Source organism: Scardinius erythrophthalmus, assembly GCF_964197995.2.
Source record: "Scardinius erythrophthalmus genome assembly, chromosome: 16".
NCBI lineage: Eukaryota > Metazoa > Chordata > Actinopteri > Cypriniformes > Leuciscidae > Scardinius > Scardinius erythrophthalmus.
The window spans coordinates 25,540,133-25,563,178 of record NC_138236.1 but is presented as its reverse complement, the minus strand read 5'-3'; the positions used below and the strand labels follow the sequence as shown (position 1 = coordinate 25,563,178).

Genomic DNA, 23,046 nt, shown 5'->3' with positions numbered 1-23,046 from the left:
TGTGTGTGTATTTGTGTGTGTGTGTTTGTCATGCTTGTCTATGTGGTACTAAACCACAAATCTATCATCTCTGTCTAAACAATTATAACTTCACATGTTGTAAATAAAGCACCTGTGATCAACAGCTGGCTGGTTGTCAATCCCATCAGAAAGCACTAATGGCTGGATCAGGTTTATCCTCTCAGGGCGCAGCCAGGCCTGAGATCTAAGACTAAAGAATCCTGTCTCGCTTGCTCAACCTGTTACTGAAGGAAGGGTTAAAGAACAAAAAAGAAAAATACACAGAGGACTAGAAGGGAGACAAGAGGGAGAGAAAGAGATGTCTGTCTGACTGAGGGAAATGGACACAGATAAATCCAGGTATCTACTGAGGAAGACTTGTCACGATAGTCAATGTGTGTGTGTGTGTGTGTGTGTGTGTGTGTGTGTGTGTGTGTGTGGTCGGTTAAGGAAAATGTCTGAAATAAGAATCACAGCTAAACTGAGATTTACTGTAAATCTGCTTACGCTGCAGATGTTCACTTATTGATGTAAATGGCACTTAAATTACTTGTAGCCTATATTTTTTTTTTCTAAATGATGAGTTTATGTACAGTATATGCCATGGTATGCTTGTAAGACAGATGTGAATTTGTAAACATATGTGGATGTGAATGGTGGTGTGTGCGTGTTCGTACGTACTTTCACGTACGTATTTTCAATAGATCGCTGAAGATAATCTTTACAAGGTGAGCGGAATTGGTGTATTGCCAAAAAGTGATGTCAAATGTGGGTTGACTTTTTAGATCTTTCTCAGAACATGTGTGTGTGTGCGAGTCTTATGAATCACACACTAAAGCCTAATGAATTTCTTGCCCGTGAGATTCATGCCTGGGTAAATGTGACTCACCTGAGTTACAGAGAAGTGTGTGAATCAGACAAGGGTGTGCGTGTTTATAAACTTCAATGTGTCTGTCCATATCAGAGTCCCTTGCAAATTGAGTATTGATGAGAGTGTTTGAGTGTTTGTGTGTGTGTGTGTGTGTGTGTGTGTGTGTGTGTGTGTGTGTGTGTGTGTGTGTGTGTGTGTGTGTGTGTGTGTGTGTGTGTGTGTGTGTGTGTGTGTGTGTGTGTGGTTGTCGTCGTCGGTAAACCCTACACTTAATGTCCCCACAAAGATGGCATTAAACGAAATCCTTGACCTTGACATGTTTTGGTCTCCATGAGGAAAACGCCTTATTAATCATCCTAAGTGATGTTCTTTGAAAACGTAAAAATGCAGAAAGTTTTCTTTGATGCATAGGGGATAGAATATACAGTTTGTTTAAAAGTTTGTAGAAACATCATTGTCTATGGAATGTCCATATGAAACATGAAAACCTAACGTCTCTCTCTGTGTGTGTGTGTGTGTGTGTGTGTGTGTGTGTGTGTGTGTGTGTGTGTGTGTGTGTGTGAGTGTGTGTTTTAACACTATATTTACAAATTTGTCCCCAGAAGTGAGCTAAACCTTGGGAATATCTAGGGATGTCCTCAATTGTAAAAACAAGACATGCATAAAATAATAATAATAATAATAATAATAATAATAATAATTCATTTAACCATAAAAACAACATAAGTCATCATTAGCTCAATTTAAAAACAATAGACGTCAATGGAAAAATGATAAACCCACCATGATAGAAAAACAAGTGTGTGTTATTTGGTGATTTAAAGGTCACTGTTGCAGTGCAGTGGGCTTCAGAAGTCTGATATCAGTTTCCATTTGTGGTTTACAGTTTTGTACTGTTATGCATTATATTATGCACAGGGATAAATGAAGCATAGCATGACTTTTTTTTCTGTAATCACTCAATGCAGCTACTACTTTCTGATTTCTTGCTTTCTCTGTTTATTCTTTCACCATATTTAATCATATATCTCGTTAAGTGTTAAGATATTAATCCTCTTATTGTAATCTTTTTAGTATTAGTAATCCATCAAATGGACCGGAACTGAGTAATGTCATGGCCCCAGAGGAAACTACTCTCGGTGACAGGAGTGATAGACAGAGGGAGGAAGACAAAGAGGCAGACGTTCCTGATGGAGTTATTGCAGTACCACCAGTCAGCCAGCGGAGGGCACAAGAGAAACACAGATACCACACTATAGGCCACCAGGTACTGAATTCACAACTCTCAGTCAGCACTGAATCATGTTTGCCATATGAAGATGCTTTTATATTAAATAACTTCCTGATTTTGGATCAAAAACGTGACGATCAAAAATAGAAAATATGTTTTATTGTGTAACTGTCCTGATATCATAATGAAGAAAAAAGTAAGGAAAATTTTTGTAAGGAAAATCTAAGTACTTGGGCATTATCTTTTATTATTAAAAAACTCTTGTCAAGCAATATGCATATATTATGTATATAAGTAAAATACAAAAAAAGACATATAATATCATAAAGTGGACACCTAAAAACCAACCATGGCTGTGTGTCAAGGTCAATAAGGCTCTTAAAATATTAATCATTTTTTTTTTTTACATAACAAGGTTAGTTCAGATTGTATGTAAAATATCATGTGGTGCAACCTCCCAATATGGAGGGCCAAATTATTCTAAATTAAATCATTATCATCATTATCTAAACTTTTTACCTTTAAAAATGTATCAAGAAATGTGTAAATCATGTTCAAGTTGTAAGGAAAATATTTTATTTATTTTAATAGTAGCTATATTTTTCACAACCATATGAGACCAACATGAATAGGCCTACAAAAAAAAAAAAAAAAAAAAAGTGACACGGAACTATAACACGGATGGATCTCTCCCTGTCGCGATAATATAAACAGAAGTAACTGGGTAACAGAAGAATAAAATAAAGCATATTTTGTTACCTTTTTGAGCTTGGAAGGGTTCCGTTTGAGCAGTTTTATAGCCTACTATCATCACTGTCCTCGTCAGAGCTCATTTGCCACAGTACATTCAGCATCTGGCTCATTCGCGATCTCAAACATTTTCTCAAAACTATCATTATTAACATCTTCAAAATCAATATTTTTTAACGCTGACAGCTTCTTTACCAGATCCACCATCAAGTGGTAGTGACACTAATATTTTATTGCGTTCAGTACTTGCTCTGCAGTAAGTCGTTGAGCCATAATTTTTACTGATGATGCTTCCTATTCTTTTGTTTTCTTTTCTGCCTGCGGGTGAAACGTCACTTCATCATTGTGTTCATACACAATGATGTGTAGGCCTATCGTATATTGTGTATATTGCCTCCTTGTGGAATAAAGGTGAACTGCACTTATTCAGTCCTCAAATATTCAATTGTTGTTGTGCAGAAAAATATACTTATACAGTCGTTAGCGACCTTGTTAAATTTTTACAAAAACTGGCATTCTTTTCTTTTTTTTTCTTTCTTGTTATATTGTTTATAATGAATTGATTGGTTGATGTCTAATTGAATGAGGAGGAGGGTATACATGACGTCTTGGGTCACTGAAGACCCGAGGTATGCGTTTAAGGGTTAAACTAGATTTTTTCTTTATTTAGGACACAATTATTTATCATTGAGCATTGTATCAGTATCTGTGGTCCATGGCCATTGGAATCAAATGACCTTGACCTTGGAGTTGCTGCATTGTGCAACCCTCCAGGTGCCCTGAAACACAAATGCAGGCCGAAGCCTTTTTAATAAAACACAAATGCCCACTGCTTTCAACATAGTGGTGCTCACATATTCAGAAGAAACAGCCGTACGTGTGCCCTCAAGTGATTTAACCAAGTAGAACATGAAACAATGTCCTTTGTTGGTCATGTAATTGTATCAACCAATCAATGTCCTCTGCGTATTTAGGGCTATGAGGAATGCTTCTACTTCTACTTGTAAATCTTGTTGTTTTAGTAAAGGATGGCACTACAAAACGTGGGTTATTCAGGCTTTGGTTGATTCAGCTTGTCACATATCAATTTTTGCATTGTCAGAAAAAGAAGCGGAGGTCATCTGTGGACTTTTCCACCATGAGCAAGGGAACATCTGCAATTGTGAAGACCAGAGGTGCATTAAAGCAGGCGCTTTTCAGCCAGGGAGTGTCTGACAAAAACAGCACATTGGAGGTAAATCATTTTTTGCCTAAACTGGGTATAGATGCAGGAGGTACGTTTTCGGTATTTGTACTAAACAACATTTTTTTTCTATTACATTTCTGTTCTTTCTCTCTCTCTACAGGGGCAGGTGGATGCACTGAAACAAGTTCTGGACTCTTTCAACATACCTGCTGACCTGAGGTGGACATGGGGAGAGGGAGGTACTGAAAGAACACTGGAAAAGAGCTGGACAGACATAGTGCACTCTCATGAGGTATGGATGGATGGGAGAGAGAGGGAACTAGAGGGAATTGGGAGAAAGATTTCTATTCAGCCCCTAAAGGGACATGTTGATGGGAAAATTTCAGATGGGAGGGTAAAAATAATTTCAATGCTTTGCGTTCTCTTCAAGACGCTCTCATGACAATTCGTAACTATTATACATTTTAGCGAATTGGTTGCTAATTTGGATGAATTTGTACTTTTTGTATGATCTGCTTATGCCACACAGATGGTTAGGCCTTTAGGGGTTGGGATTAGGAGTGTATACCTTCATGCTTACGTTTTTTTTTTATAATCATGTTTTTTTATCAGTCACATCATATGAATTCATACGAAATCACTACCTCGCAAAATAGCTACGTTTTCTCATGAGATCGAGTTGGTTATCTAGCTAAACTTTTGCGTTCTCCAAGAAACTTTGCGTTCACTCAAAAAACGTTTGCATTCTCTAGTAAACCTTTTGAGTTAGCCTGAGAAAAACTGCATTTGCTCGCACAACTTTTGTGATAGAAATAATATGTGCTGGGAGGAAAAACTCAGGGTAGACTACATTAATGTCATGTCAGAATTACCGTAATTACAGAGATTCCGACTTGTGTTTCAATGTCAGGACTTTCTGAGAGTCTTGACTTGTACTATGTGAATGCTGTATCACCTGACCACTGCAGATACATTTTGGAACTAGATTAGTTATGGCGCATTCCATTTACCTCGGAAGAGGGATGTCGTAGCTACATGGGAATGACTTCACAATCACACCTGACTTCACTACACAGGACAGAAAACTAAGATGGACGTGTCCAGGCAAACTTTTACCTTCTGCTTCTTCTCTTGATTCATGGCGGATTGCAAACAACTTTTAGGTGCATACCGCCACCCACTGTACAGGAGTGTGTAACATGATGTTCTCATATTCTACTCATCAACCCTGTGTCTTTAAAGCTACACTGTGTAGGATTTTCTCCCATCTAGCGGTGAAATTGTTTATGACTACCAACTGAATATTACTTTCTAGCCCCTCCCATTCCAAAGGCGTTTTAACTCCTACGGTGGCCGTATTATTTCAAATCTGCCGGCAGTCGCGAGTAATCTCCCCCTCGCATTCGCCACGGTGCCACTGAGTGTAAAAACGCGAAAGGCGAAGCTTGAATTTCCAGGTATGTCTCTCTTTGGCTAATGTATTTTCAAGATGGAGGCACAACATGGCTGCCGCCATTCGAGCGACTCGCTCGTATGAATTCTAAATGGCAGATTCTACACTTACGAGAATACTTGATTAGTTGGTAGAAGTAATTACACATTAATGAGCACATCATTTTGAAAGAACAATGTGTTTTTTGCTAAGAATCAACTTAAAAAATTACACAGTGTAGCTTTAAGAAATTTAAATAGTGCCTTCCTGGTAATTCTTATCCCCTCTCCCTCTCCTTCTTCCCAGTATTCCCAGTATTCCTATTACTTTTACCTTTACAGTACAAACACATAAAAAGGTGGTATTTTGCACAGATAGTGCTGATGTGCATAGTGCGACCATTGAGTTTATTGAGACACCGACAAACAGAAGTGCTAATAAACAATATATTTCTACTGTTTCACTACAGTTGATGCGCTGAGCAGCCATATTAGATTCTGAAGTTGGGGTTGTTGCACTTCCCCCTCGCAACTTTGACTTGAAAAGTTAAAAGTTCCTACTGGGAACAAGGAACTACGAATTTATCTCTTTTAAATTGCAGGTTGGGTGATTGATGATGACTGCCAAAAGAATAATAGAATCATGCTCAAAGTTAATAAAATGCAGTGGATAAAAACTTGAGTGGGCAGAACAGAGAAGAAAGACAGCAGAAGTACGTTGATTGTATGGTGGAGGATTAATGGCATTCTCTTTTTCTTTGTCTTTGTAGTTTATGTCAAAAACCCAGCGACACCAACAGGAGGCGCTGTGGGAGCTTCTTAATACTGAGCTTAACTTCATCAACAAACTCACTATTGCCAAAGACGTATGTAATAACATTACAGTTATTTATTTTTATTATGGATTTATTACAGTTTATTTGATCAGATATAGACAATCAATTCACAATAACAACATGCATCAGAAAAATAATATATGTATGGTGTGCAGATATTCTTTAACACGTTGTTCCTTAGTCCTTTTTTATATAAATGATGCATGTACAACAGATGCTGAAGTTTTGGCTAATGCATATTCTCATTTCGCACAGCTCGTGTTGGCAGCACTGTCACACTGTCATGGATACGGATTCCTTCAGGAAGTATGTACATCTCGTCTCATCTTTCACAAAGTATTTACATGGAAACTCTTTTTTCTGAATTGACCTTCTAGAGTTACATACTCAGCAGATCTTAATAGTAAGCAGACTGACTGCATAAGCATGACGGCAGAAGTGCGGTCAAATAATGTGCTGTTCACTCATTCTGTTCATTCAATATAATCTGGAGCATTGCCGGTGATGTCACAAATGGAAACATTTTGAGCGGACCAGATGGAAAATGATTTTGCTCTGTCGTAGAGCGTGTGGGCGATAGCACCCATGTCTGTGGCAATCACCTGTATCAATTCATCTTTTTCCATTTCTTTCTTTCTTTCTTTCTTAGGTCAGCCCCACAATGCTCTTTTCCAATCTTCCTTCTATCCTTGATGCACATCGACTCTTTTGGCATGAAGTGATGTATCCAATGTTACAAGAAGTCCGTCTCACTGGACGACCTTTCGACCCTCTGAAACTTGAGGCTGGATGTTTGCAGGTATGATAAAACTGTTGTTCATTAAATTATAAGTAATAAAGCTAAAAACAGATCTACCTTTGCTATCCCCTAATACCCTTTTTTTTCTTTCTCCCTCATTTTTTTTATGTCTTCCAGTTTCCTGAGCGCTTTCCTGCATACTTTGAATACTGTTGGGAGGGGGAGAGAAATGTGGAGTTTGCACGCAGACAGCTTGACACAAACCCACACTTTCATGCCTATCTTATGGTACAGTAAATCATATTCATATGTTAAAAGCAAAGAATTATTCAATTGAAAAAATTATAATGCAAATAAAGCAATAGTAAAGGGTTGATTTTCTGAGCATAACTGAGCCTTTGGAGCCAATGCCATTGACTTACTGACATTTTAGAGACAAAATTCCAGTTCCAACAATTCCAAACAAAGCCGTCTCATTTATCCTAGCACAAAATAAATCAATGCTTTTAAACAAACTGGTTCAGTGAATGATTCGACAACTCCCTCATTTAACAGCCAGTTGGTTTGTTCCTGAATAAATCAGTAGTTAGCTCCAGCCAGTAGGTGGCAACAAGTTCTTCCTGAATGAGTAATTGATTGATCTGTTCAACTGATTCATTCAAAAACACTAGGGGTGCTTCTCAATATTTAAATTGATGCTTCCTCGTTACCTCGCTCCTCCGTCTTCCAGCCCGTGACCCGGAAACCAATCGAATTCAGCCATCTTGAAGGATATCTCAGTTCTCTAATTGCACCTCAAGGAGGCAAGGAACGAGGAGTGAGGAAGCTTCCTGAGGAGTCATGAGAGAGGATACACAGGTGTATCCTTCCCTCGCATCCTAAAGGGGTGGAGCTAAGACGCGAGGATAGGAAGCGACCTGAAGCGACACTGTGCCACATACTGGTTTTAACGGTGTATATGCAGAAAGGGTCGCTGAAAAATGCCTGAAACGTGCAAACACGGACAGACGGAGCATTGCAAGGAGTGAAAAACTCCACTTCTGGAACTTTTTGAACACCATTTAGCCCAGGGGTGTCCAATCCTGCTCCTGGAGGGCCACTGTCCAATTAAACACGCATGAATCAGCTAATAAAGGAATACTAGAAACGTCCAGACAGGAGTGTTGAGGCAAGTTGGAGCTATAGACTCTGCAGGACAGAGGCCCTCCAGGGCCAAATTTGGACGCCCCTGATTTAGCCAATCGATTTGAGTTGGGTTTAATGTTAATGTGTACAATGCTGTCTTTTTTGGTTCTTTTTTTCCACGGATTTATTTCAATGAGATTTAATAAATCTTAAAGGTGCCATTTAAAGGGTGGAAAACATTAAAAGGAAACTTGATAATAGCTTATGCAAAAAAAAAAAAAAATTTTCATCTGAAGCTAAATTAAGGCTGGAAAAAAAATCAAATATAGACATAAGAATTGGGTGGAGAGGTGTGAATTTGTTTTCCACATTTTGAACGAACTGTTTACCACACCAAGTTCCCCTGTCAATGTTTTTCGCACCAGTGGACAGTATGCAGAGTGAGCAGGAAATGACTGTAAGATCGCCTGCCTTTGTGGTGGTTTGACTGTAGTGGTTGATTAGGGGGCGAGCTATTTACTGAAGGGTACATAGTAGAAAAAACTGCACATTAAGTCCAAAAACTGTTTAATTAACCTTATCTTTAACTGACTAGTTGTACTTAAACCAAAATTAAAACCTATTAAAGTTAACATATGATCATGGGTATAAAAAGAAGTATGACTTCAGATGCACAATTCACACCACAAATGCACATAAGCCATAGATTACAATCAAATATTTTGCATGAACATAAATGCATGCATGATGGTCCTGATTATCTTGATGTAATCTGTTCTGCAGTGGGTGGAGAATCATCCACATTGTGGGCGAATGAGACTCGGCGACATGCAAGCCAAAGCACACCAGAGAATAACCAAATATCATCTTCTGCTGAAAGCTATTCTGAAGACCACACAAAACCTCCCCACCCAAATCGCACTTGAGAGAATGGTGAGACTGTGACACAATGGTGATGAATCACATCATATACTGTAAATTTCATTTGTACTGTGTAAAACAAATACAAAGTGCATAATATTTTTAATGGTAAAATCTTTTTATTGTCATTTATATAGACATAATATTATCTGATAATTAAGTTCAAATCAAATTTACTAGTATAGTGCTTTCACAAAAAATACTATCTGTCTCCCTTTACGTCTGTCTGTGGGTTTAGCAAATATCTAACCAATGAAAAGTATTGAGTAGGGCTTGTGACTAAACCTTGTAACTCCATTGGATCCTCTGTAAAACCTCATAACTCCACCCCGCCTCTATTGTGAATGAAGTGCCACATGCAGTTTGGACTGTCTCTGCTTGTTCCCTTTCGAAGTGGACCTCAATAGTGGGTCTGGTTTGAGGATAGATAGAACAATATCAGCTTGACTGGTGTCTGAAGCACGTGTACCAACACAACAACTTCATTGGCCGATGACAGTCCATGAAATCACTACCAGAGTGCCAGAGAGTATAAGAGGGCTGTTACGACCAGCTCGTTTCAAGCCGCAACACAAAAGAGGGATCAAGCAGAAATGTTTAATCAATACAAGTTTTATTGAATTAAACATACAGTGGGGAGAACAAGTATTTGATAAACTGCCGATTTTGCAGGTTTTCCCACTTACAAAGCATGTAGAAGTCTGTAATTTTTATCATAGGTATTCTTCAACTGTGAGTGACATAATCTAAAGCAAAAATCCAGAAAATCACATTGTATGATTTTTAAGTAATTAATTTGCATTTTATTGCATGACATAAATATTTGATACATCAGAAAAGCAGAACTTAATATTTGGTACAGAAACCTTTGTTTGCAGTTACAGAGATCATACGTTTCCTGTAGTTATTGACCAGGTTTGCACACACTGCAGCAGAGATTTTGGCCCACTCCTCCACACAGATCTTCTCCAGATCCTTCAGGTTTCGGGGCTGTCGCTGTGCAATACGGACTTTCAGATCCCTCCAAAGATTTTCTATTGGGTTCATGTCTGGAGACTGGCTAGGCCACTCAAGGACCTTTAGATGCTTCTTACGGAGCCACTCCTTAGTTGCCCTGGCTGTGTGTTTCGGGTCGTTGTCATGCTGGAAGACCCAGCCACGACCCATCTTCAATGCTCTTACTGAGGGAAGGAGGTTGTTGGCCAAGATCTCGCGATACATGGCCCCATCCATCCTCCCCTCAATACGGTGCAGTCGTCCTGTCCCCTTTGCAGAAAAGCATCCCCAAAGAATGATGTTTCCACCTCCATGCTTCACGGTTGGGATGGTGTTCTTGGGGTTGTACTCATCCTTCTTCTTCCTCCAAACACGGCGAGTGGAGTTTAGACCCAAAAGCTCTATTTTTGTCTCATCAGACCACATGACCTTCTCCCATTCCTCCTCTGGATCATCCAGATGGTCATTGGCAAACTTCAGATGGGCCTGGACATGCGCTGGCTTGAGCAGGGGGACCGTTCGTGCGCTGCAGGATTTTAATCCATGATGGCGTAGTGTGTTACTAATGGTTTTCTTTGAGACTGTGGTCCCAGCTCTCTTCAGGTCATTGACCAGGTCCTGCCGTGTAGTTCTGGGCTGATCCCTCACCTTCCTCTTGATTATTGATGCCCCACGAGGTGAGATCTTGCATGGTGCCCCAGACCGAGGGAGATTGACCGTCATCTTGGACTTCTTCCATTTTCTAATAATTGTGGAGAGGTTGGAGTCTGTTTGATTGAGTGTGTGGACAGGTGTCTTTTATACAGGTAACCAGTTCAAACAGATGCAGTTAATACAGGTAATGAGTGGAGAACCGGAGGGCTTCTTAAAGAAAAACTAACAGGTCTGTGAGAGCCGGAATTCTTACTGGTTAGTAGGTGATCAAACTTATATCATGCAATAAAATGCAAATTAATTATTTAAAAATCATACAATGTGATTTTCTGGATTTTTGTTTTAGATTCTGTCTCTCACAATTGAAGTGTACCTATGATAAAAATTACAGACCTCTACATGCTTTGTAAGCGGGAAAACCTGCAAAATCGGCAGTGTATCAAATACTTGTTCTCCCCACTGTATATCACAACCAAAAAATAATAATAATAAACAGAAGTCTAGGGATAAGGGAAAACAAAGAAATGACAAACAACTATGACAAAATCTTGAGGCTACATGTGTAAGAAAACATAAAGAGCCACTCCTGAGGAGAGCTTCCCCAGAGAGTGCCTGCCCCAAATAAGGCACAGCACTCTTATATACTCTAACTAATTAGCAATTAGCATGAGGAAAGCCAATCAGGAACTCCCACGACCTGCACCAATAGAATCAGGAGACTCAGGGTCGTCACAGGGCACCTGCAATATACGCCATCAGCTTTTTTTTTTTTTTGTCTTCAGGAGACGTTTGTTTGTGTTAGCATGTGTGAAGGCAACTATCATGGTTAAGCACTCGAGCAAGCATTTCAGGAAGTGTGTGTCTCCTTGTCCCAGGTTTTTGACAAGACCTGTGTGTTATGTGTCTGGGTGAGGAACACGTGCGTTAAGTTCTCAAGAGATCTGTATGCACCCATTATAAGAGATTCACAATGAGTAAAGCTCTGTTTGCACTTGGCCCCATTGAGGGATGCGGGACAAGCGTCTGCGCCCCATGGCATGGGCCCTACGGTAGCTGAGGCACAGTGGAGACTGTAGTTGTGGGGATTGCAAGTTGAGCTGGCTGGGGAGTTCAAGAAAGGTATGTCTCACTTGCGTTCCTCAACCACTGGTTCGAGCGATCAGGATCACTGACTGCTGGATCAGGACTCTCTCTTGAGTCTAAGGATCCAGCCGATAGCATGTTGCTGGCGTCATCCAGCCAGGAGGAGACAGATGTAGTTGAAGAGGGCAAAGATACAGCTTTGAGTGAGCTCTCTCAGCCTACCAGCCCTGCAGACGAGGAATGGTTCCTGCCACAACCGTCCCACTCCAATGAGCCTTCCGTTTCTTCTCGAACTCTACGCTGAGGTGGAGAAGTCATGGAAGAGGCCATATTCAGCTCGCATCTATCCATTTCAGCATTCAAACTATTTGAGTGTGGAGGGATTGAGTGAGTGGGGATATGTGAGGATGCATCCTATTGAGGAGACGCTTACAGACTATCTCTATCAGGCTGATGCATCCTCTTTAAAGGTTCCGTCCCTGCCGTCTGAGCCGTTGCGGACCACCTCACGCTTGAATGAGAATGGCCGTGCACAGAATGAACGTGCTGCAGGCATACAAGGCAGATCTGCTTAAGGATTTGGATCAGCGGCAGGGATTGTCCCCAGAAGTGGTTGCTGTGGACCGCCCTACGGATTGGGCCACCAAACAAACAGACACTGCTATTGGTCATTCAATGGCGGCGAAGGTGGCCACGGAGAGACATCTGTGGTTGAACTTGGTAGACATCTAAGTGAAAGAGAAAAACTTTCTCCTTGGTGTGCGTGTCTCGCCTTCAGAACTTTTCGGCACGTCTGTAGAGTTTTTCCTGAAAAGTAAGGTTTCCGCTTGAGAGCAACAATGTAAAACTGCATGTCTACTGAGTTCAAAAGAGACCACATTCAATTGATGAAATTTCAGGATTTGGGAAAGTGATTAGAACACTAAAATATATAAGAATATATAAAGAACTTTAATAATTGTTTGCAATAATTATGTATTGCAAACAATTTTTAATGCAGTTCAAGTGCTGCTGTCATTAAACCAATAAAGGAGACAAATAAAAATACAATTGAAGTATGGAATAGAATAAAAATAGAAGCACTTTCAGTGGTTGGTATTAATAATCTAATATACTAGTGCAAAGTACCCGTGCAAAATCAGTTTTTGTGTGTGTTTTTAGTAATTTTTGGTTTGGTGTATTTGAGTGCTCATTGTTACAATTACACAGCAATGACATCATGACATACAATGACATACAATAAATATTGAACTACACGATTGAGGGAGCAGGCTACACAGTGAACTCCGAGAAAACACTACGCTTACGCAAACAGTTTGTGAATAAGTTACTACAAATGATGGCCGTGAAAGAGACTGTGAACGCATTGAATAGGATATGTTTAGTTAGTGAATAGCATAGGCTACCATTACACAGTAGCGATAACGTTAAGTGCACCAGAATAAAATATAACATTCAGAAATAAACAGTGTAGCTGACTTACAGATTCAGTTAACATCCACAAATGAATAAGCGCGACGATTCAGGGAGCAGACTAAATAGTGAACTCCGAGAAAACGCTACTTGAGCTCCGCTGCTTTCTTCGACCCTCTCTGTCTCTGGTCCCGCGCTGTGCTCACTCAGTGTCAGTGTGAGAGGGGGAGTGGCCTCTGGTCCTACGCTGTGCTCACTCAGTGTCAGTGTGAGAGGGGGAGTGGCCTCTGGTCCTACGCTGTGCTCACTCAGTGTCAGTGTGAGAGGGGGAGTGGCCTCTGGTCCTACGCTGTGCTCACTCAGTGTCAGTGTGAGAGGGGGAGTGGCCTCTGGTCCTGCGCTGTGCTCACTCAGTGTCAGTGTGAGAGGGGGAGTGGCCTCTGGTCCTACGCTGTGCTCACTCAGTGTCAGTGTGAGAGGGGGAGTGGCCTCTGGTCCTGCGCTGTGCTCACTCAGTGTCAGTGTGAGAGGGGGAGTGGCCTCTGGTCCTACGCTGTGCTCACTCAGTGTCAGTGTGAGAGGGGGAGTGGCCTCTGGTCCTGCGCTGTGCTCACTCAGTGTCAGTGTGAGAGGGGGAGTGGCCTCTGGTCCTGCGCTGTGCTCACTCAGTGTCAGTGTGAGAGGGGGAGTGGCCTCTGGTCCTACGCTGTGCTCACTCAGTGTCAGTGTGAGAGGGGGAGTGGCCTCTGGTCCTGCGCTGTGCTCACTCAGTGTCAGTATGAGAGGGGGAGTGGCCTCTGGTCCTACGCTGTGCTCACTCAGTGTCAGTGTGAGAGGGGGAGTGGCCTCTGGTCCTGCGCTGTGCTCACTCAGTGTCAGTGTGAGAGGGGGAGTGGCCTCTGGTCCTGCGCTGTGCTCACTCAGTGTCAGTGTGAGAGGGGGAGTGGCCTCTGGTCCTACGCTGTGCTCACTCAGTGTCAGTGTGAGAGGGGGAGTGGCCTCTGGTCCTGCGCTGTGCTCACTCAGTGTCAGTGTGAGAGGGGGAGTGGCCTCTGGTCCTGCGCTGTGCTCACTCAGTGTCAGTGTGAGAGGGGGAGTGGCCTCTGGTCCTACGCTGTGCTCACTCAGTGTCAGTGTGAGAGGGGGAGTGGCCTCTGGTCCTACGCTGTGCTCACTCAGTGTCAGTGTGAGAGGGGGAGTGGCCTCTGGTCCTGCGCTGTGCTCACTCAGTGTCAGTGTGAGAGGGGGAGTGGCCTCTGCTCCTACGCTGTGCTCACTCAGTGTCAGTGTGAGAGGGGGAGTGGCCTCTGGTCCTGCGCTGTGCTCACTCAGTGTCAGTGTGAGAGGGGGAGTGGCCTCTGGTCCTACGCTGTGCTCACTCAGTGTCAGTGTGAGAGGGGGAGTGGCCTCTGGTCCTACGCTGTGCTCACTCAGTGTCAGTGTGAGAGGGGGAGTGGCCTCTGGTCCTGCGCTGTGCTCACTCAGTGTCAGTGTGAGAGGGGGAGTGGCCTCTGGTCCTACGCTGTGCTCACTCAGTGTCAGTGTGAGAGGGGGAGTGGCCTCTGGTCCTGCGCTGTGCTCACTCAGTGTCAGTGTGAGAGGGGGAGTGGCCTCTGGTCCTACGCTGTACTCACTCAAGGCTTGTTCGACTTGAGCTGGCGCTCCACAGACCGATCATTGAATGACATCAAAGTACCGCGAGAGCGAATAGAAAGTAGACGGCTCCTTATGCTTTTGAATTGCTCTCGCGGTACTTTGATGTCATAAACCGATCGGTCTGTGCAGCGCCGGTTCAAGTTGAACAAGCTTTCAGTGTCAGTGTGAGAGGGGGAGTGGCCCCTCTCGCTACGCTTGAGCAAACAGTTTGTGAATAGGCTACTAAAAATGATGGCCGTGAATAAAATTTAATATTCAGAAGTAAACAGTGTAGCTGACTTAATGTTTAGCTGACAGTGTTTATATCAGAATGTTTATTTTTAAACCACAACCTTCTTGGGGCTTCTTTTACTGATATATTTAATGATATCCTTTGCATTTCTAATCCAAACAACATCAAACTTGGCACTGCTCTTACTCGTGCCCGTAGCAAGACACCTGTCAAGTTTGAAATCCATCGGACTAACGGTTTGAGAGATATGGGAATAACAGACATACAGACAGACTGACCATACAGACAGACACACAGACAGACAGACAGACAGAAATTTCTGTAATTTATATAGATATATATTTATATAGTTATATATATAACTATAGTTTATAGTTATATAGATTATGTGTGAAATATCCCACATATTTTTTTTTTTGAAAATTCAAACTCTTAAGCTGGATCGCCTTTTTATTATCCTTGTAATCTCACTCTCTCTCTCTCTCTCGAAAATAAATAAGCTTGCACAGTCTATTCTATCATTGAAGTTAAAGATAAAGATCTGCACTCTGTTTTTCTCACTCACTGCCTCTCTCTGTCCTGTAGTTGAAGAGTGTCAATCATTTTCTGGAATCTATAAATGACTTTATGCATCTGAAACAAGCCCTTTCTGTTGCTGCTCAAAGGATAGAGGGATACAAGATAGAAGGTCTGAGTGAAGAAATGGACAAGGTAAACAAAGATACAATGTTAGAACAATGAATGTTTGCTTTAAAAAGAAAAAAGCCTAACAAAATTATCTCACCCACAGCATGTTCGTGAGTTGTGCTGCTTTGATTTGACAAGTCCGATGAGGGGGGTTGGACCAAATGTCGTACGGAGGCTATTACTGGAAGAAACTTTGAAAGTCAGAGTAAGAAAGGACAACAAGGCAAGTGACAAGACAAACAAGACCAATTTGATTATGATGTTGCCTATTAATTGTATTTGCCTCAGAATTTCAACATTCTTTTCTGGTCTGTTAGGAGCTTGTGGTCCTGCTCTTCACTGATGTGTTGTTGATGACCAAAACACAGAAGAAATCAGACAAACTGAAGGTAGTGCGCCCCCCTCTGTCTCTGGAGAGAATACACTGCATTCAGCTCAAAGATGGCTGTGAGTGTGTCCACAACTTCCTACTGTATATAATAATTTCATAATCATTACCTCACCTGAATCTTCAGTCATAGTTTACATACATTTCCTTTAACTGAAATTGAAGTTGCAATAGTCTTTCCTTCCCTATTGTGACATATGTTCGAGTGAAACTGCTTCTCCGGCAAGAAAAAATGTAGGGCTTGGTTTTCTATTGGTCGATCTCATGCGAGTGACAGGTTGCCCCGCCCTCACACCAGTAAACACATCATCAGAGAAAGGGCACATGAATTAAAAAAATAATAATGATGTGCACAGATAAATGTTGTTCATAAAACACAACAAAATGCAAAGTGGAATTCAAAATACAGGTGAAACAAAAATCAATACAGAAAATTCCTTTTTATTTAAACAGTAAATTGGGCCTTCGTGACTTCTCTCTGAGTGCATACCATATACATTCACAATCTGGAATTTAAAATTCAACTTGATTTAAAAAATATAAGTAGTTTTTTTAGCAAATTTGTGACATTGATCACTCAAAGGTCAGTTTTCTTAAAGTAATAATCATAATGGCACAAAAAGCTGCAGGAGCATCAACTGAAACGAGAACCAATTTTTATTATTTTAATATTCTGTGCTAGATTTTAATAATAAGGCATGATGTACAAAAGAACTTATGTAAGGTATCACTCATATTTCACAGTTTGCAAAATAAATGTTTAGTTAATATAACATAACAAATATAATATAATATAACAAATGTCAAATATTACAACCTAAAATCTGTAGAAAATGCACAAAGACACGGAATACATTACATATAACCAGTCAGCATTAACATGCACATTGATTTTCCACATGGAATTCTGTTTTATATAATTTAGCATTCTGTTCTTAGCATGTCAGGAGTCAGATTGTATCAGATATTACTTGATAAGCTGGTTTCTAATTGGGCTTTTTGAATCAGAGAAAGACTCAACCTAAGGTGTGTCAAAGATCTGCTCATTCAAGTCCTGGTACTTGTCACAAAAGATTCCTTATGTTTACGCAATTGTGAATGCAAACATGCAAATGACCTGAACATGGAATCTACTTATAACCTCAAGGAAAAATGATTGGAACTTCAAGTTATAATATGTTTCTGTAAATATTTCTTACATTGATTCTCACTCTATTTCTGTTGCTCTGTCTGGTAGATTCGTTTGTGCTGGTGGAGGTTGGTGATCTTGGTTGTTCTGTCAGTGTGAACTTTCTGTCCACACCCAGTCCAGACCACTGCGCGACATGGGTGTCTGCTCTGCGTGAGACACAGGTACTCGTAGCAAACACACTCAATATCAAACACCAGTGTGACAGGGTGTGCAAGCCCAACCCTGAAAAACTGACATTTGGTATTTCTAAATGAATGCATTGAACTTTCTACTTTTGGCACTTTTCACGAATAGGACACAAAACGAGGCTGGAAAATGTTAAAATATGAAGATTTTTCTTTTGAACAAATTCGGAAAATGCTGATCAATGCCGATCTGAAAAAACATACAAATGACATTAAAAAGAATTGTACTTGGGGGAAATCATGCGGTAAATAGGGGTGTGTGTGTATAATGCGGTAAACAGGTCATGCTTATATTACGCTGCATTTGCGTTGTGTTTGAAAATTAAAATGAGTTAATTTCTAAGGGGAAAAACATGGGCTTTGTGCCAGTAATGTTTTTTTCAAAAGTAACTGGAGTGGACACTAAAGTGTTTCATGGAAAGTGCCTATTATATACCATAATGCACCTGTTCAGTATTTAAGATTGTGAAAAGAATACTGAATCAGAAAGTCAAACGTAGTTGAACAGTTTGTAATTATAACTGATTCTTGTTGATATTCTTAGGCAGCATTAGAGACTTTGAGAAGAAATGAGACCAACAAAACCCTGAAGACCACAAGACAGGCAGAGTTTGTAGGATCAGAGAGACCTCCCATTCAGAATGAACTGGCTGACAAAGTCATAGAGTATCCTGGTGGCCAGTCAGATAGTGACAGATCTGATAGTGATTTTGAGTCTCTAAACAGATTAAGTTATCAAAGACGCACTTCTGAGACAGATGTGGAGACAGACGTGGAGCAAAGTAAAGTTCAACAGCCGGCAGAGGATAAAAACTCTCCACGTGTCGGTCAGCGAAATGATCAGAGCAAATCAGCTCATGAAGAAGTTGTGGGAAAGACTGATTCAGCTGGATTTAAAACTAAGGAAGGGAGAACCAGGCAGTGGGAAGAGGAAGAGGTCCCATTTATAAATGAAAGGCGAGTTACGTGGAAACATGGACAACAGCCATCTTCAAACTCTAATGAAATCACACAACAGGACTTACTTGTGAGAAATGGACACTCGTTGTTGCCAGGTGGACATGTGGAGAAAAATGGCACTTCTAGCCAATCCGTGCCAAGCACTTCTTCATCCATCAAGCCTCCAGTAACTACACCGACATGTAGTGCAAGTGTAGAAACAGAGAAACCACATCTGGATCCACAAGATGACGATGGTTTCCTCACAGAATCAGGGAGGTTCATCAGGATCATGAAGTCTCCTCGCATACGGAGGAAGCATCCGAAAATTTTGCAACCATCTATCCACCCTGATAGTTCCCAGAAAGCTGCGAATGGATTGGAGCTTCCTCCCAATACAAACTCCAATGGGAACCAGAGAAGAGCATCCAACCCTTGTGTTAAACCCCAGGATTCGCACAGAGTGCTAAAGCTGGGATTTCTAAAAAACAACCATGAAATGTTATGGAATGTTCCTGAAAAGAGGTCCTCGCCAGATCCGGAGACGCACTCTGAACCTGAGCAGACGCCTGATGGGAACCGTCAAACAAAACCCAAACTAAAGACCCAGAGGAGCGCCTCCATCCCGGAGATCGGCTCCTCTCACAGACGCAGTCCCTCACCGCCACCAGACGCCGACCAGTTTCACCCTTCTCCGCTCCAGCACCTGCTGCAGAGGGCTAAGGAACGGGAAAAGGAACGCGCACTGGGAAAAAGAGTGGGAAAGACAAAAGAGAGGACCTCTTCCCCAAAGAATTCTCCTACTATCTCCGTCTCTCCGTCACCGTCGGCCAGTGAGGGAGAGAGAGAGGCAGAAGGAGAGAAATCTGCAGGACCCAGTATGATATCCACACACGGATGGAGAGAAGGAAACGTGGATGGAAGTGAGGATGAGAAAGACGGGTGAGTCTACATGCATCACCATTTTCTTGATCTTATGAGATAAAACTATGAAACCATCAGATGGTGACTTGTCATGCAAACATTTTTTGAAGGGGCACAGGTTGCACTGGGTATTTTTGATTAAATTAACAGTTGTAATTTATAATAGAATATTATATAATCTATTTAACATTATGTTTATAATTTATATAATTTTAATATTTTTTAAAACTACATGGAAAGTAAGCATAGCTGCAAAAGAGAGGGTTGAAAATAATTACATTACATTACTTTAAATTGAAACTTTACCAACAAACCTCAAGGAAGAAATAATATGCAAACTATTTGATAAATATATGCATAAATATACATATTTATGTAAATATACATATAGGACTCCTATAAAGTCTAACAGCATCTGTCACGGCACTAAGTTTAAAACACCACTTTGAATGTGTTTATGCATGTGTCATTTTTTTTTAACTTAAGATATAAATATTTTTCCACATAAATTAAACCCAGAAATAACCCTTACTGCCCAGTGGAAAATCAATCATTTTCATTTTAAGTGTATTTGTTCCATTTGTTAGATATGACTGTAGAGAGACTTCACTGCACTGCGGAACTTGACAGTTTCATGTGCGTTATTTCTTCTCTCTGCCCACACACAATTCATCTGTGTACTGTTACATAAGATTCTCTCTAATTATTATATTCAAACCTTCGCTGGAAATTGTAAGATAATTCTACCACATCATTGTTCTAAAATTTAACTGAAGTAGGCTATATATCTCTCATAATAGTACAGTTAGTTCTTCATAAGGACCATTAGGAGTCAGGCTTCCCCTGAAAACAGAATTACACATCATACAGATGCAATAAACTTAATAATGCATTTCTTTAATAGGTCATTCAAAACGTTATGTAATGCTCAGAACAGATCAGAAGTTAATGTACAGTACATTCAAATACATTATAACACATGAATTAAGCTTCATGACATTTCTAACTATTTGAATGTACTTTGTGGTTTTCAATTAGGGGTCTGTGGGCCCCTCAGGGTCTTTGAAGGTAGGCTAAAGGGGGTCTGTAAAAATATCTTGAAAAATGTTCATGACATTTCAAAATGTTAATAAACGCTACTTTATGGTCTGATAAGCATTATATGGTGTATATTTCTTTTAACTCTTTCCCCACCATTGACGGAAATTTCCGTCATTTGTGAGACAACACTTCACCGCCATTGATAGAATTTTCCGGCTTTCCGTGTTTTCACGGTTTTACTGTAGGGGGCGCTATTACACGTCTCCTGAAAGAGTACACAGGATCGCCTGATCAAAACACAAGCAAAAACAAGCGTTCTCATTTGTAATCATATGCATATGTAAAATTACTCGATCATCAACATTAAACAGCACACACATCAAAACTGCCTAACGTTACCGAATGAAATGTCGACCCAGAACGAGCTATAGGACTGTGCAAGCATTGAGGGTGTTGATGGCTCTGTTTTGATCATCGTTCTGAATCCGATCTGGATAGTCATTGACAAAAACGTGATTTTCTCAGCTTTTTGATCAAAATGTTGCTTTTTTTTTTATTATGAAACTTACCCACATCCAAGTGTTGATAAGAAAAGTATAAAACGGATTTTTTTGTTTGTTTGTTTGGTTCTGTTGTTCTTTCTTTTTATATATTGCATGTTCAGATATTTATACAACAAAATATTCTGGGGCCATGAAAATTTTGTGAAAATGGTCCCAAAAAAAAAAAACTGGCAGGGAAAGAGGTAAAAGTCTTTAAAGAAAAAAAAGAAAAAAAGAAAAACAATATTATAGAGTTGGTAAGTCCCGCCCCTTCCGTAAAACCCCGCTGGACCTCAAAGTTGAAAAACCGTCAATGCAAGTGAATGGGAGAAAATAATTATTTTCTGGTCCCGTTTGAATTGTGCCATGAATGTGAACATATGTTGTCTGTGAATTTTTTATATAACTTTTCATGTTACGAGTTTGACAGTATATGGTATGATTCTTCGGCTAGCAGTTGTGGAAAAGACATAACGAGAAAGACTACATGTCGCCTATGTGACGTCACCCCATAAAGTTGACTTACCCGTGGTTTTCACCAACCTCAACGATTTTGTCCTCTCCCTGAAAGAAGGCGGTGAAGTGCACCAAAGACACAGCCATGTTTAGCGGGATCCGTGAGCTAGTCCGTGTGCGAGTGGTGTTGACGTTTCAAACGCGTCGAGAGTTGTAGTCCACAAAGTGCTCTCAAACAAAGTCTAACCGTATCAAACTTCTACACGCTAAATTGTAGCATTCTTTACACAAAAAGTTATATAAAAAATTCACAGACAACATATGTTCACATTCATGGCACAATTCAAACGGGACCAGAAAATAATTATTTTCTCCCATTCACTTGCATTGACGGTTTTTCAACTTTGAGGTCCAGCGGGGTTTTGCGGAAGGGGCGGGACTTACCAGCTCTATATAGGCTAATGTTATATATAATCATGTTTTGTTACTTTTTCTCCGCCAGCGTTTTTTTTAAAAAGTCTGCAGCCACTGCAAATGTTTTTGATAATTTTCATTAAAAAATTTCATGGCCCCGGAATATTTTGTTGCATGAATATCTGAACATGCAATAAAGCCTTTCAAAAGAAAGAACAGAGCTTCTGTTTCTAAACAACAACAACAACAACAACAACAACAACAACAAAAAACGTTTTATTTTTAGCTTCATGCATTTTTTTTATCAACACTTGAATGTTGGTGTTTCATAAAAAAGGCAACATTTGAACAAAAAGCTGAGAAAATCACGTTTACAGCGTGCAGAAGCAATGTTTTATTGCTTGTTTCTGATCCTGTTTTGTTGTCTGTGTTTTGATCAGGAGATTCTGTCCTCTTTCAGGAGACGTGTAACAGCGCCCCCTATCGTATAACAGTGATAACATGGAAAGGCGGAAAATTCCGTCAATGGCATGGAAAGAGTTAATATTATTGAAATGTATTAATTTATTCATTAATTTATACCTCATAATTTATCAACCCCTATTATCACTTAGCAAAAAATGACATTTTAAACAGTAACCGTTACTCTTTCGAAGACATTACCCATTAATCCCTGTTCTCTCCCTTGTGGCAGAAATGTCATGGAGGGCGTCAGTGTTGACTGGCCAGGCTGGTGTTTTGACGATGAGGAGGTTTTCGGTTTTGAGGACTTTGATGATGAAGAGTGGTTTGATCCAATTCAGACCATAAATGAGCTTCGCAGGTCAGAGACGAAAAGATCAGAGCGGCAAGATGAAACACAATGCAGTGAGGTGTAGCTTAAGTGTAGCCTACTATAGTGTAGTGGTCTAGTATGTAGATTTAGTGTAGGCTACTTGAATTGTGTGAAAAGTGTTTGCAGAAAAGTAATATATAATGGTTCTGCGGTGCTGTTGAATGATTATGTAGCATGAATATATTTGAGTGATACTTATATATACACACACAGTCTTCACATTTTTTATGAAAAAATGATTAACATTGTGTCTACTGTATAGTTATAATTATATATGCCGAAATGTAATTGTGTACAGAATTGTTGTGTACATTTTTTC

General features: G+C 40.4%; 1 protein-coding gene across 1 annotated transcript; it reads left to right on the top strand.

Annotated features, from left to right (window-relative positions):
* Positions 1–340: 340 nt before the first annotated feature.
* On the top strand, positions 341–22,895 carry plekhg6 (pleckstrin homology domain containing, family G (with RhoGef domain) member 6; the record flags this gene model as incomplete). Its single annotated transcript, XM_081388889.1, has 15 exons — positions 341–360; positions 1,946–2,138; positions 3,955–4,086; positions 4,199–4,330; positions 6,240–6,335; positions 6,561–6,611; positions 6,955–7,104; positions 7,222–7,332; positions 8,953–9,102; positions 15,710–15,835; positions 15,915–16,034; positions 16,129–16,258; positions 17,437–17,552; positions 18,121–19,457; positions 22,587–22,895. 15 exons carry the CDS (start codon positions 341–343, stop codon positions 22,768–22,770), a joined length of 3,048 nt encoding a protein of 1,015 aa, XP_081245015.1. The 3' UTR covers positions 22,771–22,895.
* Positions 22,896–23,046: the final 151 nt, after the last annotated feature.